Below are 27,404 nucleotides of genomic sequence, written 5' to 3'. Positions count from 1 at the left end.
AGACCTCAGCTTCAAGTGTTGGCGTGGAGCCGCATGTTATCCAGACTTCTGTTGGTGCAGATGTTATAGTCCTACCTGAGATGGCGGGGCCGAAAATAAATTCGAAATAGTAGTTTGCAGGCGCCGTTTTTGCAGAGGTACGCTTAGCGCTGCTCAGCATGTGCGACTCGACTGCTCTTTTTTTGTTGTTGCAGCAGGCCTCGTAATGGTCTTTGACTGGGACCAACCATGGCGCAAACAGTGGATTGTCGAGCCAGTTCTCGTTAAATTGGCACTTTCCCATATTAACGAGTGCAAATGCTAAACTAAACGTAACGTTATCGCTTCCGCTTCGCCTTGCTAACGTTAGCTAGACTCCACTGAAATTGTTCCCGGCCAACATAAGGACCCGTGTTGGTTCCGCCCCATTCCGGTCTGCGTGATGCTACAACACGGTCAATAAAAACTCCCGACTTTATCTCCCGTTAACCGTACTTCCCCAGATTTCATAATAAAACATGACATGGCATTTTATCTTTCCTTTCTATGGCATTTTTAAGACCTCTGAAAATGGATTTAAGACATTTTAAGACAAACTAAGGCCTTAATTATTGATAAACCAATTTAAGACTTTTTAAGACTTTTTAAGGATCCGCGGACACCCTGTTGCTTGAAGCCGGTCGCGTTCACCCTGAAGTCGGTCTCTTTCGGTGGAGGCTGTCAGTGTGGCGATCAAGGCTTGCGCCAGTATCTGGTCCGCCTCGCTGGGGGATGACACTGACGGAGGTGATCGGGTGCTGACAGGGCTTGTTGGAGATCTGTTCTCCTGGCGCGCTCCGAGGTCTATCTCCTGGGCGCGGTTCTCTTCTCTTGGTTGTGTGTCGGGTTCTATCCCTGGAGCGCTTTCTTTATCCTGGAGCGCTCCGGGGTCTATCCCGGTGAAGCTGTCTGGAGGTATAGTCATGTCATGTCCCACCTGGTCCCCCCCGTGAGCTGAGTCAGTTTGGTCTGAACCCACTGGGGTCTCTACTGGCAGGGTCGCCAAGTCGATAGGATTGGACATGCTTTGACTATCCGCTTTATCCGTATTTAACGTCTGTTTAGATAAGCTAGGGGGTAGAACGAAAGCGAATTCCTCCAGATATGGAGGTGGCTGACGTTTGCGCTGCGGGCGTTCTAGCTTTGGGGAGCCGCTTGGGTGTTCACCACTGGCCATGGTTAATATTAATATTATATTAAATATTACACTGATACCATCCGGCTCGAAGGACCAATTGTAACTGAGGGGTTACAAAACCCTGACTGTATTAAAGATTGTGATATATTAAACCACTGCTAGTTATGTACTTTAATTACTGGCCAAACAGTACATCAAATATTGATGGTGAACACTCACAAGTACACGGCATTGACACAGAAATACTATTGGAGGGTAATTTATTATTATTAGGCAACGTTAGGTTACAGAATGAGAATTAGGGTCGCGCTTGTATGGCGAAGAATATACGTAAAGTCAGTCAAGAGCATAAGTCACTAAGAATAGCAGGAATCCTATGATGGGTCTAAGCTGACGCCACCTGTTGTATAGTAGCAATTATATAGGGCAAAGCTGGTACCAACTGGAGACAATGGGTTCCCTCCGGGGTGTAAGGCCGGGAGGGTAGAGGAATGTTCGGGTACTCCGTCTGAATCAACGAGGAATAAAGAGACTCCAGGTACAGGAGTCGGTGCTTGTACTCCCTTGATCAGCAGACAAAAGCAATAGTTGTAATCCAAGATGCTCGACAGCATTGACGACAGCTAGCCAGCCCCATCCACGAGGCAGGCCCGAGTGGTAATCCTCACGAGGTTAAATCCCAAACGATAGTGGAAATCAACGGTGCTCTTCTCCGGTAGTCACGTCCCAAAGCAATATAATCCAACCAGGAATGGTTCTGCAATCGCCGACGCCGATTCTCCTGTGCACTATACTTCACATTAAACTAGGTCGAACTTGACGTTACTTCACTAAACTCCGACACTTTTACTATTCTATTCGCACATGTTCTAAATGCTCTATTTAGACGCAAGGTTGCTCACTTCACTTGCACGTTGACTCGTGGTGAAGGTGGGTAAGGTACTGAATGAACGAAGCGCTGCTGCTTTAGATGAACTGAATGAACGAAGCACTTGAACTACTGCTGTTTACACCTGCGCCGTATTTATACTTAAGTGAATATCTAGTCCCAACCTCAGTCCTTGTCTCGTATTACTACGCTGACTCTGGGCATGTTCTGACATGCCTGCAGTTGTCTTTGAACTTGCCGTTGGGGGCTTGCGCGTTGGCACCTGGGGGCGCTGTCCAATAGGAGAGCGAATATTACTCTGGTCTGTACGCAGGTAAAGGGATATTCCGTGTATATATATAAATAATATACAAAGTATATCAAACGATACATATATATATTCAGTTTAATCTGGCCCTTCACAACACCTTGTGTGGTGTTCTCCTTTAACTCTTGTGTGGTGTTCTCCTTTAACTCTTGTGTGGTGTTCTCCTTTAACTCTTGTGTGGCAAATGTGTTCTTTTATATGTTCTTCACATAAAATGAGCCAGGGCCAATGAGCCTCACATTTAAATAATAATAATAATAATAATAATAATAATAATAATAATAATAATAATAATAATAATAATAATAATAATAATAATAATAATAATAATAATAATAATGAATGGGCGGCTGGGGGGCGCAGCGGACTAAGCGCTCGTCACCAATGCGAGAGACACTGGTATCGAATCCGTCTGTCAGCGTTGCCTCCGGCTTGGCCGGCCGTCATACTGGCTCGATTGGCAGAGTCAGCGGGAGGGAAGCCGGTGGGGTGGTGTTCTGGTCGTTTTAAACAGCAACTCCTACAGGTCGGTTAGGGCGCCTGCACAGCGAGGGAGGGAGATGGTGAGGGTAGTGTGACCTCCCACACGTTACACTTCACCAATGAGAGTCCTCGCTGCCAGGTGAAAAAAGGCTGCTGGCTGTCTCCTGTGTCTCGGAGGAAGCATCTGATAGAGTCTAGTCAGATAGACAGTGGAGCTTGGTTCTGGCTGCTGCTTCCCACGTGACGGCCCCTCCCTGACAGCCAGGGCGATGGGTGGGCGAGATGAGAGGTGCGATATATAGTCAAAACTACAACAAGAGGCCTCTGGAACGGAGTGCAGGGGGCGGTGAAGGGGAGCATCATGTGCGGAGCGAGAGGGGCTGTGATCAAGGAGGCCTGCCGTGAAGAAGACTGAGGGCTGCAGGGCAACAGAGAGCGCTGCCGTCACCCCCCCCCCCCCCCCCCCCGAGAGATAGGAGGAAGAGAGCGAGAGAGAGAGAGAAGAGCTATTTTCATCCCCGGCTCCTTTATCTCCACCGTCGTGTCACTTTTCTCACATGAGTCACTTATCAATTACAGGCCGTGGAGCTGAACTCTGGGCCAGAGCAGATGGGAAGCGTAGATGGCGGTGTACCAAGTGAGGAGCAAGTTGTTCGTCTTATTCACCTCCTCGACGTCTTTGTTTTCCCAAGATCTAATGCCTTTCATTGAGCCGATGACTAATTGTATTAAATCGTACCTTGGTACCGTGCAGCCGGAGAACTAACGGGCTTGCCGCGACTCTTGTGGTCCTTGGGCTACCTTATTATTACACACGCAAGGCCACAGCGGGCCAATGAATTCATAATCACTGTAAATATATATATATATATTTTAAATGGATTGACCGATATGTTTACCAATATTCCAATGTACAGTTTTGCTGTACCATTGACTCAGAATGGTCTGTTTTATTGAAATCGTCACAGCAGTATAGTTTGTTTATACTTCAGAAGTATGATATTTAAACACGGTCCCCAAAATGAATGGAAGCGAATGAGGAGCCTGGCACCTGGGAGGAATGGGGGTGTTGCAGCGTTGGGGATGTTTAAAAAATATAATTTAATGTATAATATAATATAATAATTTTGTGCTTCACCAAGAAATTTGGTCAGCAGCCGCCACTGGTACCTTGTGTATACTTTATACTTTACTTACTAATAGTATATATTCAGATTCTAAGTGTTTATTGTAACCATATGTATCATAATGTATAATATAAGTGATAGGGCATACAGACTCTCATCTGCACCTTTGATTACACTGCTGTAACGATTCGATTACGATTCTTTAGGCAACGATTCAATGCATCATGAAATCTCTTCATTTGACCACGATTCGATTCGATACATTTTCTATTCATTTTCTATCAGTTAATTCCCCAGAAAATGTTGAATACACAAATGTAAACAATACACACACAAAAAATTTAACTTTTTTTGTGTGTAATTTCGATACATTTAGATTATAATCGATTCTAACATATTCAAATCGATGCATCGAATCGAACACATTAGAATCGATGCATTTCGATTAATCGATGCATCGTTACACCCCTACTGTTTACTCACTGTTTATTTTTATCTTTAGTATAATTCTATTGCCTATATTTATGTCTTTCTACTTTTACCATGCCCATAACTGTACCCCCCCCCCCTGCTATGATGGCCTAATTTCCCCAAGGGGATCAATAAAGGAATGTCTTATTTCAAAACATGAAAACTACGGCAGTGAAAAACAGTCTGGTGATCATTGTCTGGCTTGTGATTCTGATTTCTGCCCGTTGTTCTGACTGTTTGGGTTCTTGAAGTAGCGTTTCTATAGCCAAGTTAACATTGAAGTTAACGTTACATCAGACTTGACCAATATGGCGGTGAAGTGTATTTATTAGGGCTGACCTAATTGAATAGTCGACTAATCGATCGAAAGGAGCCGTAGTCGACTGCCAACCTCTTAGTCGAATGCAATTTCGTGATTTGAAATGGTGGTTTTGTGAATGCGGGGGGGGGCTGTTGGTAAAATGGTTGTGTGTAGAAAAAACACGGCAGATTTGAGTCTAGAGATGGTTCAGGACGGTCGGTCGGTGGAGTATCGAATGGTTGAATTGTTGTCCAATATTGGATATCAGTGGACCAATTGCATGCTTTCGCAGAGGACAAGAAGCCTTCAGTCGACTTCTTCACACACACCCCCACAGCCCAAATGGAATGATCCCCCGAAAAAGAATTTATAAAAAAAAATTTAAATTGAATTTAACATTTTTATGTTGCTTTCCAGACTATTAGTGGACTATTGGCAAATTTCGGCCAATCAAAGACAACTATACAAATCCTTAGTCTGGGACAGGCCTAGTATTTACTGGAGAGTGAAGCAGGGGTGGAATAATAGCCAAAAATGGCCATGGATTCGTAATGCTTTGTTATGTTGTCAAATATACCTAGAGCGTGTAATTGGGGCCTGCTACACGATTTCTGGTAAAGAAATTATATACAAAATACATTTTCAGTTTCCAACATATAATAATAAAATGTAATATATGAATGGGGAAAGCGATGCAAAATTCCAGTGGCAGGTTTAAAGATGATGTACAGAATAATACTGTACCTATAATATCTCTCCCATGTAATCCTTACACGGGTTTTCATGCTTAATCCTCTGTCCATCACAGTAATGTAGGTCATTTCAGATCAAAACAAACAATTCAACCATTCGATACTCCACCGACCGACCGTCCTGAACCATCTCTAGACTCAAATCTGCTACCGACCGTCCTGAACCATCTCTAGACTCAAATCTGCTACCGACCGTCCTGAACCATCTCTAGACTCAAATCTGCTACCGACCGTCCTGAACCATCTCTAGACTCAAATCTGCTACCGACCGTCCTGAACCATCTCTAGACTCAAATCTGCTACCGACCGTCCTGAACCATCTCTAGACTCAAATCTGCTACCGACTGTCCTGAACCATCTCTAGACTCAAATCTGCTACCGACTGTCCTGAACCATCTCTAGACTCAAATCTGCTACTGACCGTCCTGAACCATCTCTAGACTCATATCTGCAGTGTTTTTTCTACACACAACCATTTCACCAACAGGGGGGGGGGGGTGCAAATTCCAAAAGCCTTAAAACTAAACAAAGCAATGCCCTGCGCTCATCCTGGAAATCTGTTTACGGGCGAACCTGCACACCCTGGGGCCGCTAATCCACCTCCACTGTAACGGCACCAACCAGGCGGGTCCAACCAGTTAGCCGAGAGGGTTGGGGGGGGGGGGGGGGGGGGGGGGGGGGCAGATGGAGGCAGCGGTCCGGTACACAGCTGTGGCTGCAACACTCCAGAACTCAGGAAGGACGTGCTCAATTAATCCGGGTTTAGGTCGAGGGGGGGCGAGAGATATACCGTCACGGGACGGGAGCAACGTAAGCTCCACGTCCCGTCGCTCCAGACGCAGCTGGATCCGTCCTCGGTGTGGTCAGGTGTGCTGTGGGAACGGAGGTCAGGTGTGCTGTGGGAACGGAGGTCAGGTGTGCTGTGGGAACGGAGGTCAGGTGTGTGCTGTGGGAACGGAGGTCAGGTGTGCTGTGGGAACGGAGGTCAGGTGTGTGCTGTGGGAACGGAGGTCAGGTGTGTGCTGTGGGAACGGAGGTCAGGTGTAAAGACAGGGCTGTCAATGAGCGTTGACATTTCGAAAAACTACATCTCCTAGAGATCTCCAGCTTTCTGCAAGCAAATGACTTCCTGATTATTATTTTTTTATTTCTCTTATTTCTCGGGATTATATACCATAAAACTGAATGTTATTGTTAGAGTTAGTGTGTCTACCTTCTGTGAACATTTAGCAACCATCCGTGTTGAAATCCGTTTCAAAATGGCGGACCTGTCGCAAGAATAAAAAGCTGACTGTACATACAGTAGAAACATAGGAAACTAAAGTGACGTCAGACTACACCTCCCTATAGGAAACTAAAGTGACGTCAGACTACGCCTCCCTATAGGAAACTAAAGTGACGTCAGACTATGCCTCCCTATAGGAAACTAAAGTGACGTCAGACTACACCTCCCTATAGGAAACTAAAGTGACGTCAGACTACACCTCCCTATAGGAAACTAAAGTGACGTCAGACTACACCTCCCTATAGGAAACTAAAGTGACGTCAGGCTACACCTCCCTATAGGAAACTAAAGTGACGTCAGACTACGCCTCCCTATAGGAAACTAAAGTGACGTCAGACTACGCCTCCCTATAGGAAACTAAAGTGACGTCAGACTATGCCTCCCTATATGAAACTAAAGTGACGTCAGACTACACCTCCCTATAGGAAACTAAAGTGACGTCAGACTACACCTCCCTATAGGAAACTAAAGTGACGTCAGACTACGCCTCCCTATAGGAAACTAAAGTGACGTCAGACTATGCCTCCCTATAGGAAACTAAAGTGACGTCAGACTACGCCTCCCTATAGGAAACTAAAGTGACGTCAGACTACACCTCCCTATAGGAAACTAAAGTGACATCAGACTACACCTCCCTATAGGAAACTAAAGTGACGTCAGACTACACCTCCCTATAGGAAACTAAAGTGATGTCAAACTACACCTCCCTATAGGAAACTAAAGTGACGTCAGACTACGCCTCCCTATAGGAAACTAAAGTGACGTCAGACTACACCTCCCTATAGGAAACTAAAGTGACGTCAGACTACACCTCCCTATAGGAAACTAAAGTGACGTCAGACTACACCTCCCTATAGGAAACTAAAGTGACGTCAGACTACACCTCCCTATAGGAAACTAAAGTGACGTCAGACTACACCTCCCTATAGGAAACTAAAGTGACGTCAGACTATGCCTCCCTATAGGAAAATAAAGTGACATGGGGCGGCTGGGTGGCGCAGCGGACATTGTGCTCGTCACCAACGCAAGATACACCGGGTTCAACTCCGGCTGTCTGCGTTGCCTCCGGCTTGGGCCAGCAGTCATACTAACTCAATTGGCAGAGTTAGCGGGTGGAAGTCGATGGGTGGTAATCTGGACGTTGTGGACAGCGACTCCTACAGGTCAGTTGGGGGACGCCTGCACAGCAGAGACAGGAAATGGCGGGGGTAGTGTGAGCCTCCCACACGTTACACCTCGCCAATGAGAGTCCGCGCTGGCAGGTGAAAAGATGCCTCCTCATGTATCGGAGGGGACACGTGATGCAAGGCTTCTATCCTCCCTACAACTGGCCAGTGGGGGGCATATGCGAGCAACGTTCAAGACCGGGGAGGGGAGAATTGGCACAGTGGAATTAGGATGGGAGAAAAATAGAAAAGAAAAAAAAAAGGAAACTAAAGTGACGTCAGACTACGCCTCCCTATAGGCCCTCTCTCTTTGTGTTGCTAATCCGTCTCATGTTCTCAGAGAGGCCAGGCCGCCTCCACAGACATGGGGGCAGAGACGAGAGCGTGCATGTATTATTATTATTATGGTCTGTTGTGTTTACCATAGAGCACACACACTTCATGCGAGACAAGAGGAGGGGGTCGTACAGCCGCAGTCTTCAGACGATCACACCCCTGTGGATTGGCTAATTACGACCTCAGCAGGGCAGGGCAGGGCGCGCACACACACATGCAGGCGGGCAGGCAGGCGTGTGAGGATTCACTCGCTAACCAGCTCCCATTACCTTATCCCACTGTTAAATTGGACCCGAGGCCAGACGATGTTGTCGTTGAAATGTTGAAATACTGTACACAGCAGGGTGAAGTTAAGTACATTATGTCAAAATAGCTCAGAGACTAAGTACTATGCCGTCAAGAGCGTTTTGAGAAAGAGCTGTGGAAAGGGCTGTCGCAGTAATGAGGCGACCGCCTTCCTGTCAAAACATCTCCAGTGTGTCACAGTTTGCAAAACGCTTCGTCTGCTCTACGACAACGACGACTCACCTGTGGCAGCAGAGGAGACTGTCGTCCAATCAGAGACCACTTCCCGTCTCGGACCCTGTAGCCACTCACCACTTTACCTGTGGGGGGGTGGGGGGGGGGGGGCGACAGGAAGTCATCACTGCACCTCTACAAATCACTTGGACAGGATAGGACCGGGTCCAGGCAAAAAGTCAAGACAGTAGAACAATTTAATCAACCTAATAGGATTGTTCTGTCATATTTTATGGGTCCTATGTCACCGAACTGATATATGTGACCGGGCCCGGCGGTAAGAGACTCATGTCTGGAAGTCAGGTTGCGAGAAGATCTATGAAATATTTTTTAATGTTTTCCATATTATCACAGTTTGAATGTTTAAGAACATATTTACTGTAACAGCTAACGGTTATAGTATCTCTAAATAGTAAAAATTCTTTGATTAAAAAGGGCAGTTTGTGACGCCTAGTACCCGACTGCCAAGGTGTCAAAAATGCAGCCAGACTTTAGATTGGATTTTCTCTGTTTTTCTCTGCTCTGAGACTTGAGGTTTAACTAGATTCAAATAAGCATAATATACTGCATCTTCTTCAAATATCTTCAGATTTAAATTGATGGCACATAATTCGAAAGCTTAACATTCTGTACGTCCATAATCTGAAGAATGACCCGAGGGAGACTTGTGCCACACGCTAGATTTGAACTCACCGAGGCGATGCGTGTGGGTCCTGAAGGCAAAGGGGTAAATGGGATAGGAGTCGTAGTCGCAGGCGATGTCTGCGTTTGTAACTGTGGAAGAAAAAGGGGGGCCGTTAGCAACCAGACTCATCATCAGAATTGTGAGGGAAATCACCCCGATCAATGGGTCTCATTCTCCAACGGACTTAAGACAAACATTTTGCTCTTAGGGCCATTTAATTTTGGGATTCCCCAACTGTCCCTAAGCTTGGATTCGGCCCCGACTAAGAGCAGGATTTAGGAGCAGTCTTAACTTGACAGACTGTTGTGCTCCGTGTTCTTAACACATTGGGTGCCACGCCCCTTCCGGGAAGTGCATAGGCTCATGCCACCCATTAACCCCATGTAATCGGTCACCTTGTTTGTAGAGCTAAACCTATATTTTATATTATAGCTATGGATCCAATATCATTGTCAATTGACAGTATGAACCTTCCGTTCAATATGCCATAAAGAAATATTTTTTACATCCATACGTTCCCGTTTTATACCGTGGTGAATATGAGTGTTATATCGGAATGATCTGGGATAATTCCTGTGAGGCTATTTATAAGGCGCAATGCTAATAACGTTAAATCCATTGGCGTTTCGTCCCTACACACGCTACAGTTAAAAATCCAAATGCATATGATCGGTATTATGTTCCATCATGAATGCGTGAAAGGGGGGGGGGGGGTCGTTTGTGATTAATTGATTGCCAATAACGGCATTCGTTATTACCACAACATACACTGAACTGGGGTATGGCTATGAAATCCTCGCACGATCAAGCTGAAATTGATGTCAAATTGCTCTTACCTTTGGACGGCTGGATTCCAAAAATAATTTTCCAATTATTTGATCGCCATCTGGTAGATCATAAGTCCATTTGGAAGACGCCATAACGCTATACAGCATAATGAATTCGGCGTCCCAAAAAGTATTCCATGCGATCTGGTGAAGCCCTCGCTTCAGGCTAACAGAAAAGTCCGCCCGGAGCGTTGTCAGTGTGACACCAGGTCTGCAATAGGGGTTACTGCATTCTCAAGACAGCGCCACTACCAGGATCTGGCCGGTACTGCACCTTCGGAGTCCCAATATGCCTTTTCCAGCCAAAATACAGCTCTGTGACATGAAATATGATATTAATATCGGAAAAAAAGAAAAAACGAAACAGAAACGAGAACCTTCGTTTCCGGCACTCAACCGCTGGGCCACATAAACGAGAATTCTCGTGAATGGCAACCAAAGGGTTAAGGGCTTTATTTGGGAGGAATCATAGTGATTCCTTCATGTCAACTCTACAGGCCTCCTTGGAATTAATTAATCATAATTTAAATAAATATGACAATGTGTTATATTTATTTAAACCTTATATTTACTGTTGTGTTAGTAGGGACGGTTGGGAAATCCCAAAATCGACCATAAGATGTCTTAAATGGCCCTAAGAGAAATGTTTTTGTCTTAAGTCCGTTGGAGAATGAGACCCATTGACTGTAGGTAGTCGAAGGTAGACCTGGTGAACAGCGGAGGCCCGGATGACCTGACCGGGCCACCAGCTGACGTGTCCAATCAGGTGTGGCTCTTTATAGGGAAGAGAGAGGGGAATTCTGGGTAGGCTTGGCTCAGGTTGGGATTGGAGGGTGGTTCTATGAGGGGGGAGGGGTTGTATTTAGGAGAGGGAGGAGGGGTGTGGGTTTCAGGTGAGGGGGACGAGGTAAGGAAGGGGGGTGAGTTAGGAGGTGACGATAGGTGGGTGGATGGGGGAAGGGTAGACAGAAACTAGTGTATTGGGGTCTGTGGGGGAGGGGGGAGATAGTTATTCCACAGCACAAAGAGAAGGCATTAGCACGTGCCAGATAGTCCACAGCACAAAGGGAAGGCATTAGCACGCGCCAGATAGAAGTATTTCACAAGCCGCGATTAGAAACGTTTTAAAATGCTGTACAAAGTAACGACACTGGAGTGAGAAAGAGCTCATCAAAAACACAGGATGCATGGGTGCCAGCACACACACACACACACACACACACACACACACACACAGGCACACACTGCCATTTGGGCTAAGCCCTCACTGATGTCTACAAAAGCGATTCTAAATGATAAAACTCTGGGGACTGAGATTGCCTTGCAAACTCTGCAAAAAAAAGCCATTCAGCGGGAAGAAAACAGCCCCTCGCTACACACTTACCACCTCCTGGCCTGGTGACAAAACAAATACATTTGTGCAAATAGGCCCTACACATGCTGGTGGGAAAATATGCAGGGGGTGGGGGTGAGGGGGGCTAGCTAGCAATCTCTAGTGATAAATTCCCTCATTCGCCGATCCCCCACTGGTTGTAATTACAAAAGAAATGTTCTTAGTGGAGCGAGTCGATGAGAAGGAGTGAATGGCCATGTGCCTACATGCTGCAATAGAGAAGAGAGAGAGGGTAAGGACAGGATACGCAGCTAGGCTGTGATGGGGGGGGGGGGGGAGGGCAGCACAACACATACTACATAAACATCCACACCTCTCTTCCCGGGGGCGATGATGGTGTCCACGGACATCAACAGATACATGCCGGCGATGAAGGGCTGTCTGTTTGGGAGAGAAAAACAACACCACCACCACCACAGACGGACGCATTAACAAGAGCACCGGTTCTAACAGAGAACACAACATACTGTATTGAGACTGACTGGCAGTTTGCGGAGCCTCTCTCCCCAGTTAATCGAGGCTTTATTTGAAACAACCCCGGGATATTATTTAATCTCTACAATAAGATTTTAAGATGAGAACTTCTGGATGGGAAGCGTCTGCACGTTACTCTCAGGTATTAGCCTGCAGACTGCGTATTTATGCTAATCCAACGTTCGTGAATAACATTGTGAGTGGGCACGGACGCAGCTCTGAACACTGCAGCCTGGCCGGGGGTTTAGGCGCCCTGCGGTCAAGTCAAACAGGCTGTCGGATCCCTGCACCCCATGCCCTGATTTAGGATTCCTGCACCCCCTGCCCTGATTTAGGATTCCTGCACCCCCTGCCCTGATTTAGGATCCCTGCACCCCCTGCCCTGATAGGATCCCTGCACCCCCTGCCCCGATTTAGGATTCCTGCACCCCCTGCCCTGATTTAGGATCCCTGCACCCCCTGCCCTGATTTAGGATTCATGCACCCCATGCCCTGATTTAGGATCCCTGCACCCCCTGCCCTGATTTAGGATCCCTGCACCCCCTGCCATGATTTAGGACCCCTGCACCCCATGCCCTGATTTAGGATTCCTGCACCCCATGCCCTGATTTAGGATTCATGCACCCCCTGCCCTGATTTAGGATTCCTGCACCCCCTGCCCTGATTTAGGATTCCTGCACCCCCTGCCCTGATTTAGGATTCCTGCACCCCCTGCCCTGTATCCTCCTTTCCTCTCTCCTCACCTGGTCATCCCTCCCCCTGTATCCTCCTTTCCTCTCTCCTCACCTGGTCATCCCTCCCCCTGTATCCTCCTTTCCTCTCTCCTCACCTGGTCATCCCTCCCCCTGTATCCTCCCTTCCTCTCTCCTCACCTGGTCATCCCTCCCTCTGTATCCTCCTTTCCTCTCTCCTCACCTGGTCATCCCTCCCCCTGTATCCTCCTTTCCTCTCTCCTCACCTGGTCATCCCTCCCCCTGTATCCTCCTTTCCTCTCTCCTCACCTGGTCATCGCTCCCTCTGTATCCTCCTTTCCTCTCTCCTCACCTGGTCATCCCTCCCCCTGTATCCTCCTTTCCTCTCTCCTCACCTGGTCATCCCTCCATCTGTATCCTCCTTTCCTCTCTCCTCACCTGGTCATCCCTCCCGCTGTATCCTCCTTCCCTCCCCCCTGTATCCTCCTTTCCTTTCCTCTCTCCTGTATCCTCTTTTCCTCTCTCCTCACTTGGTCATCCCTGGTCAAATATATATTTTATTTATATATATATTCGTATATTATTGTATATATTACTCATTGCCTTTATTCTTAAGCTCGATGCAGTCACGTAGGGTAACATGGTCGATGTAGTCCTTTAGAGTTAAGTATTACTCATGAGTTAAAATACCCCATTTTCACCACAGGAGGTGGATCCTTGGTCTCACAAGACAGCGAGTGTCAGATTGTAAGGCGCTGGTGAGTGGTTTGTGGTTCGCCCCCCCCCCCCCCGTTCACACACCTCTCGCCCCCCGTTCACACATCCCTCGCCCCCCCCGTTCACACACCTCTCGCCCCCCGTTCACACATCCCTCGCCGCCCCCGTTCACACACACACCCCTCGCCCCCCGTTCACACACCCCTCTCCCCCGTTCACACACCCCTACCCTCCGTTCACACACCCCTCTCCCCCGTTCACACACCCCTACCCTCCGTTCACACACCCCTCTCCCCCGTTCACACACACCTACCCTCCGTTCACACACCCCTACCCTCCGTTCACACACCCCTACCCTCCGTTCACACACCCCTACCCTCCGTTCACACACACACCCCTCACCCCCCCGTTCACACCCCTCGCCCCCCCCCGTTCACACTCCTCCCCCCCGTTCTTCACATACCCCTCGCCCCCCCCGTTCACACCTCTCGCCCCCACGTTCACACACCCCTCGCCCCCCCGTTCACACACCCCTCGCCCCCCCCGTTCACACACCCCTCGCCCCCCCCGTTCACACACCCCTCGCCCCCCCCGTTCACACACCCCTTGCTCCCCCCGTTCACACACCCCTTGCTCCCCCCGTTCACACACATAATTTCCCCTCCCTGCGAGTGTCTGGGACGACTGCGTGGTAGGGCTGACCTTCGGGAAAAACATTTGGAATTCGAAGCTTCGGGGGCCGAGATTCTATTTTAATTCGAAGCTTCGAGAGTAAAAAAATAAAAAATAAAAATAATTATAAATTTTTTTTTATGTTGTGGGACTTGTACAGCACTTTGTTCAACTTTGTCAGTGCTGTAAAGTTGAAACCTTTTTAAATCTTAGACAAACGACACACTTTGCTTTCATGAAATATTGTAAGCCGTCATTTGAGGCTTTATAAAAGAAGCACAATGAACACTAATCTGTCAGTGCAGAGTCCGACCTCATCTTAAATAACAAACAGCATTGCTTGTTGTAATTAACACAACGACGAGAATTCTCGTTATTTCATGCCAACCGTTCAGTGCCAAGGACGAGAAATCTCGCTATTAATCGTAAAAAAAATTATTAGCAATTTCCATTCATTTTTCATCAATCTAGCCTCACGTTACCACTGGGACTCTCTCTGAGCTCGAATAGGACTGAATGGAAATGCATGGGGAAAAGAAAATCCGGAATCCACATTTTACTTCTCAGGCATGTAATCCGAGCCGATTGCAGTCTTTGTGGTCCCTCAGAACAGCGTGGAATATGTGTTTCGAGCACCCAGCGTTGGATCAATAAACGCGATCGATATTTGGAATGGCGATCAGGAATTGGAATAATCTTTTTGGAGAACATCTGATCTGAGGTAAGGAATCTATTTTACCAGTAATCAGAGCTTTTTTCACAGATATATCAACGTGGGCCCTATATGTGTGTATGTGTGTGAGTGTGTGTGTGCTGATCAGGAAATAGATAATCGATTTTTCAGCCCGCTTCTCTAGTGTGCATAAGTACACATATACTATCGATAATCTAGCGTTTATTTGAAAACGATTCATAAATAGGCCGAAAAATTACAACGTTTTTTGTGTATTCCAGTAAAGGGCGATTCCTGTTTTTTTATTAAGAAAATTTCCAAAAACGAGCGTTTTTCAAAATGGTATAAAACAGAAATGTACCGATGAAAAAACAATCCGTTTCGACAATGTTGACTGCAAGCAAGTCATTGATAAGTGACGGGCGTATTAGACACATAGCCAAAATTTAAGATATAGTTTATGCGTTCGCAAATGTGCTTGCCCTCTCATTGAATAGAGCGCTGGCACTCAAGCGCTAAATCCTGCTGGCACTGAAAGTGTTAACAAAGAGAGGCAGAGTTGATTTTGCACAATTTTTTTTTAAAATATATATATATATATTTTTCTTTTTTTATATATTCGAAATTTGATTTTCATATTCGAATCCCATGCCCATCGAACGAAGCTTCGAAGTATTTAAGACAGCCCTACTGCGGGGAGGAGTGTTTTGTGGTTAACGGCAGCGAGATGAACACGGAGATGGAAGATGGCAGTGCCGGGGACTCGGTGTCGACATTCATCAGCTCCCCGCCGCCGTCCTCCATCACTCAGACGAGGGGGCGCCCCGTCGAGCGGCCAAGAGCCCTGGAACGTTTAACTCTGATCAACGACCCGCTGCAACAACAACGCCATCTCTCTCTCTCTCCCTCCCTCCCCGGGCACCTCACCACCGCCGCCGCCATGATTTATCAATTAATATTGATCAAACGCTTCCCGTGGGCTGTGAATATTCTCATTATGTATATTTTTCTCATTTGCCGCTTGGCGGACTCATCATCTTCAGCTGTCGTTTTGGAGGGTAAGTTGTGTTCCTGCTAGAAACCACACCGTTTGGAGGGTAAGTTGTGTTCCTGCTAGAAACCACACCGTTTGGAGGGTGAGTTGTGTTCCTGCTAGAAACCACACCTTGGATGGCTTTTCTTTTTGGGTGTTAGATATTCTTCTCCACTGAGTGCATACTTTGAGGAGGAGAAGCAGGTTTATTTAGTTTGGTTTGTGGGTAGAGAACCACACGGTAGCAGTGTGTACATCAATAAACGTGTAACGGTACGTGTATTCGTCCCGCGACTTCCGTACATCCAGCCAATACGAAGAATACGTCTCATACGACACTAGGTGAAACTAGGGTTGCACATTTTACAAATGTATGCTCAATATCTTTACTTTACGCTTACTTTGATCTTTAACGTTGACTATCAAGCTTGTATTGCCACATTTAGATGATGAATAAAATGTTGAAGCATGATGACAAGCCGACAGAACAAATTAACAACCACGCATGGTTGCGGGCTGTTTCTCCCCTTTAGGTGTCCCTGAAACAAAACCATGAATGAACGACATGTTTGTAACACAGCAGGGTCATTACAATACGCTGAAAATGTCCATCCTTTTCTTGTTTGCCTAATGTTAACCAATGGAAACACACACACCAACTTTCTTCTGCTACTTTCCCCTCACAGCTGATAATTTTTTTTAAATAAACGGCAAACATACTTTTGCTGATCTGAACTGGTCCTCTGAGCTCCTCTCCAGTCTAGCTGCTGTGGTGTTTACATCCAAGATATTGATAAATCCTCTGCCATTGTTGTGTAACATGTCATCTCTTCTCTAGAGCCTTCTTTCTCTGCTTCGTGTGCAGTTAAATCTACTCTAGAAGTGAAACTGAAAGCATACACTGGGGGTGGTAGGCAATTAATTTACTCAAGTGGATTCCTGAACACAGAATGACACCGGTATCACTGACTACCGCAGCAAGCCTAGGTGGAACTAAGTATAACTTAATAAAAAATAATTATATTTAATAATTATTATAAATATATAATAATTATAAATATTTTTTTCCTGTGGTACCGAACTCGTACCGAACCGTGGCTTCTGTGTACCGTTACACCCCTAGTGATCACTAATCATTGTCGATCAAGGTGTGTTTTAATTGATTTGTTATCCTTGCTTGTGTCGCCGCTCGTCTTGTTGTCTTGAGCACATCTCTGTATGTAAACTCAACTTACGTGTAAATGAAGGAAACCTCAGTTGCCTTTAGAGTATAAATAAAGGTTTATACCTTGAAATTAAACATGTCATGTGGAATGTGCAATTTTTAACACTGTGCAATAGTGCTCATTTACCTTCATTCATTGATCTATTTTACTGCCGCTAGCTTTTTAAAATTGTAAATGTTTTAACCTTTTAACTCAAGTACTGATTTTATTGTTTTACTCATTTGATTCTTTTATTGTGCGTCCATTTATGTCTATTTTAACGTTCGTCGGCTGTAATGTTGACTGATGAGAGCTATTGGATACCTGCATTTCTCCAAGGGGATCAATAAAGTATCTAACGATCTATATGTTGTTATGTCATATCATGCCGTCATATCACGTCATGCTGTTATATGTCATGTGAAGCTGTTATATGTCACGTCACGACATGCTGTTATATATCACGTCACAACATGCTGTTATATGTCATGTCACGACATGCTGTTATATGTCACGTCACGACATGCTGTTATATGTCACGTCACGACATGCTGTTATATATCACGTCACGACATGCTGTTATATGTCATGTCACGTCATGCTGTTATATGTCATGTCACGTCATGCTGTTATATGTCATGTCACGTCATGCTGTTATATGTCATGTCACGACATGCTGTTATATATCACGTCACGACATGCTGTTATATGTCATGTCACGTCATGCTGTTATACGTCATGTCACGACATGCTGTTATATGTCACGACATGCTGTTATATGTCATGTCACGTCATGCTGTTATATGTCATGTCACGTCATGCTGTTATATGTCATGTCACGTCATGCTGTTATATGTCATGTCACGTCATGCTGTTATACGTCATGTCACGACATGCTGTTATATGTCACGTCACGACATGCTGTTATACGTCATGTCACGACATGCTGTTATATGTCACGTCACGACATGCTGTTATATGTCACGACATGCTGTTATATGTCACATCACGACATGCTGTTATATGTCATGTCACGACATGCTGTTATATGTCACGTCACGACATGCTGTTATATGTCACGTCACGACATGCTGTTATATGTCACGTCACGACATGCTGTTATATATCACGTCACGACATGCTGTTATATGTCATGTCACGTCATGCTGTTATATGTCATGTCACGTCATGCTGTTATATGTCATGTCACGTCATGCTGTTATATGTCATGTCACGACATGCTGTTATATATCACGTCACGACATGCTGTTATATGTCATGTCACGTCATGCTGTTATACGTCATGTCACGACATGCTGTTATATGTCACGACATGCTGTTATATGTCACGTCACGACATGCTGTTATATGTCATGTGACGTCATGCTGTTATATGTCATGTCACGTCATGCTGTTATATGTCATGTCACGACATGCTGTTATACGTCATGTCACGACATGCTGTTATATGTCACGACATGTTATTATATGTCATGCTGTTATATGTCATGTCACGACATGCTGTTATACGTCATGTCACGACATGCTGTTATATGCCACGACATGTTGTTATATGTCATGCTGTTATATGTCACAACATGCTGTTATGTGGCACGTCATGTGAAGCATGAGATACTTACGGTTTGGAAGTCATTCTCAAGGTGAGTCCTGAGCAGTCTTTATGGTGGTCTGTGGAACAAACAGATTCCTTATTAGCCACCAGCATCATTCACAATGAGTCCATCACCATCATCAACAACAACAACAACAAAGCTGCTTCAGGAAGGCCTTCAGGTTCCCTGCTCAGTTTCATCTGCAGGTGTTTCACCACGGTGACTGAAAAGCAAGCTAATGCATTATTCAATTACAGCCCCGTCTCGCAGCCCACCGGGGAACACGCCATTACAGGAGGTCTCTCCTCCCCCCTGGAGGAACCACGTTTATTATTCTGAAATAAAACACCTGCTTTCTACAGTACCGTCTTTAACATCGCTGTGGTCGCTTCCACTCAAGGAAAAGCAATTACCTTACACATCCCGCTGCACAATTTCACATTTAATCAGCGATTTCCGAACATCAAATTCATACAAACAAACGCATAATAGGGACAAAGGATTAAAAAACAAAAAAACATATGGGGGAAAAATATTAATACAGCCTTCGTCTCCCTGACGGTTTAGCTGAGCAGAAACACACCAAGGGTTGTGAGGAAACGCTATTGAAGATATGGCTAGAGAACGGCATGGTTCATATCCTAGACATCTCCTGGGTCACCTATTAAAATAACACAGGGCCTGAATTCTAAAAGGAACCAACTACACTAGAACTCCAGAACCCCTTAAAGCTTAAAGGTCTTTACTTCAGAGGGAAACCCGGCTCCGTGCTCCAATGTGGCGACATGACCTGCGGTTTCAAGTGGTTTGTTGCCGAGGGTCACTGTGTGTGTGTGTGTGTGTGTGTGTGTGTGTGTGTGTGTGTGTGACAGCGGTAGTCAATAGGAAGAGGTTTCTTCTGTCCACAAGGTCACTGTCCACGTTCTTCTGAGGTCAGGAGGGAAAGACAAAAGGCTGCCGTTCCCCATCGACAGCAAAACCACCTGTTAGCTTGTACAGCGAAGAGCCGTCCATTCTTGTGAGGAGACACGTGAGGAGACTCATTTCTGTTCCAAGTCCAAAGTCTTTAGCTTCTACATTTCAAAAGGAACTTTCACAGTGAAGAAAGTGAAAACGGGGCGGCTGGGTGGCGCAGCGGACATTGCGCTCGTCACCAACGCACCGCACCGCAACGCACCAAACGTATCGAATCCGGCTGTCGGCGTTGCCTCCGGCTTGGGCCGGTCGTCGTACTAACTCAATTGGCAGAGTTAGCGGGTGGGAAGTCAAAGGGTGGTAATCTGGACGTTGTAAACAGCGACTCCTACAGGTCGGTTGGGGCGCCTGCACAGCAGAGACAGGAAAATAGCGGGGGTAGTGTGAGCCTCCTACACGTTACTCCTCGCCAAATGAGAGTCCGCGCTGGCAGGTGAAAAGATGCGACTGGCTGCCTACACATGTATCGGAGGGGACATGCGATGGGCTTCTATCCTCCCTACAACCGGCCAGTGGGGGGCACATGCGAGCAACGTTCAAGACAGGGGAGGGGAGAATTGGCACGGCTAAATTGGGATGGGAGAAAAATAGAAAAAGAGGAGAAAAAAGTGGATAAAAAGAAAGTGAAAACGGGTACTAGATTCATGTCAACAGAAACCAAGTGTATCATAAAACTGCGCCAACAAATCGGCACCTACTACTTTTGGAATCTATTTTCAAAAGAAAAAGTGATCCATCTGCAGCAGCTTTTCTGCCGCCTGGGCACAGGATTAGAAACCGAGGCAGCACTTAAAAGAGAAGCTTCTCTCATAATTTATTGAACAATTGAATGCGACGGGATAAGAGCTGGAAGCTCCACAAACAGAATCAATAAGCATGTTTGAGGTACGTGCGAAACCTGCCGTAATAAAGAACAAACAATGAAGGCATAGCCTTGGAATCCGTCCTCCAGAATATATCCTGTGTCGAGTTGTGGAAATAGTGTTCGACGTCTAACTCGATGAAATACTAGCATTATTTACTTGACATGATCTACCCCTGTTGTATAGACAGGTTTGTTGTTTTGTAAACACAATGTGCTTGAGACAATCAATACTCTGATGCTGAATCACGTGACTGAGTTGCTCTACGGAGAAACCATGGCACTCCCCTGACTAACAGTATAATGGAGCTCTATGGAGAAACCATGACACTCCCCTGACTAAAAGTATAATGGAGCTCTATGGAGAAACCATGGCACTCCCCTGACTAAAGGTATAATGGAGCTATATGGAGAAACCATGGCACTCCCCTGACTAAAAGTATAATGGAGCTCTATGGAGAAACCATGACACTGCCCTGACTAAAAGTATAATGGAGCTCTATGGAGAAACCATGACACTCCCCTGACTAAAAGTATAATGGAGCTCTATGGAGAAACCATGACACTCCCCTGACTAAAAGTATAATGGAGCTCTATGGGGAAACCATGACACTTCCCTGACAAAGTATAATAGAGTCTATGGAGAAACCATGACACTCCCCTGACTAAAAGTATAATGGAGCTCTATGGAGAAACCATGACACTCCCCTGCCTAAAAGTATAATGGAGCTCTATGGAGAAACCATGACACTCCCCTGCCTAAAAGTATAATGGAGCTCTATGGATAAACCATGACACTCCTCTGACTAAAAGTATAATGGAGCTCTATGGAGAAACCATGACACTCCCCTGACTAAAGGTATAATGGAGCTCTATGGAGAAACCATGACACTCCCCTGACTAAAGATATAATGGAGCTATATGGAGAAACCATGACACTCCCCTATCGAAAAGTATAATGGAGCTCTATGGAGAAACCATGACACTCCCCTGACTAAAGGTATAATGGAGCTCTATGGAGAAACCATGACACTCCCCTGACTAAAGGTATAATGGAGCTATATGGAGAAACCATGACACTCTCCTATCTAAAAGTATAATGGAGCTCTATGGAGAAACCATGACACTCCCCTGACTAAAAGTATAATGGAGCTCTATGGAGAAACCATGACACTTCCCTGACTAAAGGTATAATGGAGCTCTATGGAGAAACCATGACACTCCCCTGACTAAAAGTATAATGGAGCTCTATGGAGAAACCATGACACTCCCCTGACTAAAAGTATAATGGAGCTCTATGGAGAAACCATGGCACTCCCCTATCTAAAAGTATAGTGGAGCTCTATGGAGAAACCATGACACTCCCCTGACTAAAGGTATAATGGAGCTCTATGGAGAAACCATGACACTCCCCTGACAAAAATCTGTTTAATTTAGCCAAGAGTCTTTCACCTTTTACATACAGTATCTCGCTTTGGCATGGATCGATTGTTTAGATTGCTAGCATGGCTAACAAATGCAAATATATTGCAGTCTGCCCCGTTGTTCTGACCAGGATTACGTTCCTTTTTGCCTCCTTGATGCGTGCGCACACAGAGTCTGACATGGACTCATCTATGGAGCATGCATTCAATTACTGTATAAAACGGGTAGCTCAAATCAAGCAATCCGATTAGTTCATAGCCATGGTATAATGAGTGTATATCCACAGCTATCCTAATTCCATTTACAAGTCAGTAGAACTCCGCGTCTGAGGAAAGAAATGTTATCCTCGTTAAATAGACAGTCTGGTCTGACACATGCCCAGTTAAAAAGGAGGAATCCTCTTGCTGCCAAGATGGGGGAAGCCCTCACGTCATGACACACATAATAGTGCCATAATGCCCATATATGGACCAAAAGACGTTCAAAATGTCCGTTAGCGTCATCTGAATCAGACGGACAAGCGATGATTTTATCCAGATTATTTGATTATTGCCACTTCCACAAGATTTATTAATTTAGCTACTAACTGGGGAGACAGATAAAGGAATATAGCAGAACGGTCGGTTATGATAGTTAAACCTCACGTTGAAGAGGGATTCCCAGTTAAACTGGGCGTCGACCCCGGTCCTGACGCAGCCGCTCAATCTCTGAAAACGTTGGAGAAAATGTCCAGTTCAAACGGTGTTCTCAAAACAACTTTAAGGGTCATTATACAACGGCATGCAAATTTCTCGATTCTGATTGGCCATTCACACGTCTTTATTGGCAACAATCCACGGTCCTGGGCTCAGGACCCGCCCACAACCGAATCACATAACCCTCCCCGGCTCACTCCGGGAGAAAACAAGATCGCGGACAACAAATGGTTATGTTGAAAGCACCATAACGACTAAATATGAAGTGATTCTGTCAAGGGGAATGTGTTAGTCCTTTAAACAATGTTGGATGATGTAATTGATGGGTCTTGAGGCAATCTAGAACAAAAGAAAAATCGCGGTTTGATTGATAGATTAATTGATTGATTTAAATTTCTACTTCCTTCTTTCTACTGACTGCAGCGTTCTCTCTCACACTGTCCGACGCTGGCGTACCCACAAACACACACACACACATACACACACACACACACACACACACACACACACGCACGCACACACACACACACACTGTGACACACACACACACACGCACACACACACACACACACACACTCCTGTCTGCAACAGCGGGGGAGTCAGACTGAGAGAGAAGCAGCGCTGTTTTAAGTGAGCATGGTCTATTGAATTGATTGATTGGTTGATTGCTAATTTTATTACTGTACCCCTGGTTTCCAACTGGTTAAGTTTAGGCTAAAAGAAATAAATAAAAAAATAGGGCGAAGAAAACGTTTTTTTCCTATCTTTATATAGAAGCATCTAAGAATGAAGTTCTATGGAAAGTAGGTCTGCATTCCCTTAACAATTGTGTGTATTGAGCCGTACTGTATTGTACCCATTCTGCATCTGGTAATAAAATTTTCAATCAATCATTCCAATAATACACAGTTGGATGTGTTAGTTGGTTGGATGCACTTCAAGCTGCTTCCACATGAGGCAACTTCTCTCAATCATTCCAATAATACACAGTTGGATGTGTTAGTTTGGTTGGATGCACTTCAAGCTGCTTCCACATGGAGGCAACTTGTCTTTTTTGTAGTTGTGGGAACTACTTTTTCTGGCGGATGGTTTTTTCAATAAATCTTCGATTAATGTGTGTTTATTGTATAGAAATAAGGTTGGATGAATCTGGCAGTTGTATAAAAGCTTTACACCACGTGCAGTCGTGGTTTGTGACCAATAAACCATGCCTAGGGGGGTCTAACGACCCTCGGCTGCGCCTCGGGCCTAACGACCACCCCTAGGCATGGTTTATTGGTCACAAACCACTCCTGCGTGTGATGTAATGCTTAAGGACAGCTCGACTTAGATACGACATGTCCAAGAAAATCACATCTCGTTCTTTTCCTGTTGTCTTCATATCAATCTTGTGACAGATACGATTTGTTATCTCATATTTGTTTACCTTTCTTGTCATATCTGTTATTAATTTGTCATCTTTTGTTGTCATGTCAAACTGTGTATTTATTGTAAGTCTGACCTCTCACTGTCTGGCCAGACGCTAGTGGACTCTGTGCCGCATGCTCAACGGGCTCTCCCACCACTCGTGGTTCAGTGCAGATTGCTCTGGCACGCGTCCATGCCGAGCTCCATTGTTTGTGCGTTGGGTCAGTGACACCGGACATTAGCATGCAGCGAGCGGACCGCCTCTCCCTTTAGAGGAGTCTGCTCCCGCTAAGTCCACTATTGTTCGGCTCTTCTGGCTTCGGTGGCAGAAGAAACAGAGACGTCCTCTCCAGTCAACGTCTTGAATACAATACTGCACTGCACAATCTGTAGACGCACAGTGTTGGACAGAGACCTCTCTCTCTCTCTCTCTCTCTCTCTGTCTCTCTCTCCCTCTGTATTGCTTTCTCTCTGTCCCTCTCTCTCTGTATCTCTCTCTCTCTCGTGTCTCACTGCCTGGGCAAATAAGTCTCTCTCTATCTATCTCTCTCTCTCTCTCTCTCTCTCATTCATTCAAGGAGCTTGAATGATGCCAAAGGAATGAACAGAGTAAAACAAAACAAAACTAACTCAACTATACACAAAGGTCAAATAAAAACTACTCCTCACTATCTACAATAACTAACCAAACATATGTCCAAAACATACAATGAGTGGCATCACTCCTGACCTAGTGTGTCTAGACAATACTATTACTAGGTGTAGCACCAAATGTATTGGGCCCCTTACCTGCTCCAATTACCAACACACACCCATACACTTTTACAGGGTTGGCTCACTAAGTCACATACAAACATTTAACCAACAGCAAAACCAGAGACAAAAATGGAAGAAACAGGAAGTGCCACATGGTTTTTAAAACAAGAGGAGGGCTTCTGATTGGTCAACTGGTGATTTGATTGATGGCTGGGATGACTGGCCTCCCTCATTTTCGTCTAATTGCTGTGGAGTGTATTGTGAGTTCATTGAATGCTGTCAGGGGTTGGTTAAAGAAAACAATAGCCGCCCTGATTAAAACCACTGCATGGTGAGAAACTGGACTACAAAATAAACAAAATGGTCAATAATCATAAATTATGGATTAATTATGGGAGCAAAATGCTGTCAAGCTATTACTGGTGCAAAAAAAAGAAAAAAAAAATGAATATGGTAATACTGTGGCCCCTTGTTGTATAAAATATTGATTTGTCATTTGATTTTCTGCCGTCATCAACAACCGGCTTAGGAGTGCAAGTGAGGTTAATAGCTTTTTTCCTCCGCTATCAACCCTTACCTTTAACCTCACCAGATGATCTGCTGTTATGCCTGAAGCTCTGGATGTATCACTGTCTTAGATCATCTCAGGTCAATTGTGGACTATTATGTAAAGATGTTGAGTAATCCTGGAGCTGGGGACTGAGGGTTCAATTCACTTTCAATATCAATCAAAGCTTTTGACACACAGGGCTCGGTATAGTCACTGTATTAAAGACGACACAGGCCTCTTGCTTGGTAGAGCCTTCGGCCCCGGCTACATTGATCCGTTGCGTGTCAGTCTGTCTACATCTTGATTATTCTCCAGTGAGGAGTGTCCTTCTGTTGGACAGGCCTCATTATGTGTCCATCTCCGCCGGATTTGTGTCCAAAATAAAAAAAATAACTAATAATAAGAAATCCTGCTTCCATCAGACTTGACAGTTGTATTACTTTATGACCCCTATTGGTTGTTCAAGGGGTCATCTAGGGTCATAAAGTAATAAAACTGTCAAGTCTGATGGAAGCAGGATTTCTTATGTCATCAATCCAAGGGTGATGTTTTTGATAATGGACTCAGGGTCTGGCATTCCACATGCTGTAATGCTACACACTGCCAACGCTGGTGCACATGGTACCACATGCTGTAATGCTACACACTGCCAACGCTGGTGCACATGGTACCACATGCTGTAATGCTACACACTGCCAACGCTGGTGCACATGGTACCACATGCTGTAATGCTACACACTGCCAACGCTGGTGCACATGGTACCACATGCTGTAATGCTACACACTGCCAACGCTGGTGCACATGGTACCACATGCTGTAATGCTACACACTGCCAACGCTGGTGCACATGGTACCACATGCTGTAATGCTACACACTGCCAACGCTGGTGCACATGGTACCACATGCTGTAATGCTACACACTGCCAACGCTGGTGCACATGGTACCACATGCTGTAATGCTACACACTGCCAACGCTGGTGCACATGGTACCACATGCTGTAATGCTACACACTGCCAACGCTGGTGCACATGGTACCACATGCTGTAATGCTACACACTGCCAACGCTGGTGCACATGGTACCACATGTGTGGAGAGTGACACGTGCCAGTGTAGGCTACGTCTACCGTTTGATTTGCACGGTGATCAATGTGTAGATTATTTTACAGTACAGTAATACTGTATGTATAGTCTACTGCGTATCGTAACATTGTATTTGTGGTGTTGTGCTTAACACATTCCCGGCCAGCCATTAGATGGGCCCCACTCTAGGAAGGCCACCTTTCCATTACAAACATTCACTGTGCGTCACGTTGTTTGTAGAGCTAAATCTATATTTTATATTATAGCTATGGATCCAATGTCATTGTAAATTGACAGTATGAACCTTCCGTTCAATATGCCATAAAGATTTTTTTTTTCATCAATACGTTCCCGTTTTATACCGTGGTGAATATGAGTGTTATATCTGCAATTCCTATAATTCCTGCAAAGCTATTTATAAGGCGCTAAGCTAATAACGATAAATCGATATGGCGTTTTGTCCCTACACAAGCTAGAGTTAAAAATCCAAATGCATATGATCGGTATTATGTTTTCATGAATGCATGAAGGGGGGGGGGGGGGGGTCGTTTCTGATTATTGATTACCAATAACGGCATTTGTTATTACCACATCATACGCTGACCGAGTGGATGGCTATGAAATCCTTGCACGATCAAGCTGAAATTGACATCAAATTCCTCTTACCTGTGGCCGGTTGGATTCCAAAAATAATTTTCCAGTTATTTGATCGGCATCTGCTAGATCATGTCCATTGGCTGATGCCATATTCCTTTACTGCATAATGAATTCGGCGTCCCAAAAAGTATTCCATGCGATCTGGTGAAGCCCTCGCTTCAGGCTAACAGAAAAGTCCGCCCGGAGAGTTGTCAGTGTGACACCAGGTCTGCAATA

The 27,404-nt window shown here is 45.4% G+C and overlaps 1 protein-coding gene across 3 annotated transcripts in view; it reads right to left on the bottom strand.

Moving 5' to 3' along the window:
- The window catches only part of pam (peptidylglycine alpha-amidating monooxygenase), a 285,043-nt gene that overhangs the window by 113,166 nt on the left and 144,473 nt on the right, over window positions 1–27,404 (bottom strand). For all 3 annotated transcript variants that reach the window (XM_084326103.1, XM_084326105.1, XM_084326104.1), the window contains exons 9-12: window positions 18,804–18,852; window positions 12,011–12,078; window positions 9,486–9,566; window positions 8,802–8,878 (exon numbers count right to left, since the gene is read on the bottom strand). In XM_084326103.1, coding sequence (XP_084182229.1) covers window positions 8,802–8,878; window positions 9,486–9,566; window positions 12,011–12,078; window positions 18,804–18,852 — 275 coding nt within the window. The remainder of the gene's footprint in view (window positions 1–8,801; window positions 8,879–9,485; window positions 9,567–12,010; window positions 12,079–18,803; window positions 18,853–27,404) is intronic.

The sequence above is a fragment of the Notolepis coatsorum genome, assembly GCF_963971535.1.
Source record: "Notolepis coatsorum genome assembly, chromosome: 12".
Classification (NCBI taxonomy): Eukaryota; Metazoa; Chordata; class Actinopteri; order Aulopiformes; family Paralepididae; genus Notolepis; species Notolepis coatsorum.
This window is presented reverse-complemented; position numbering and strand designations above follow the sequence as displayed.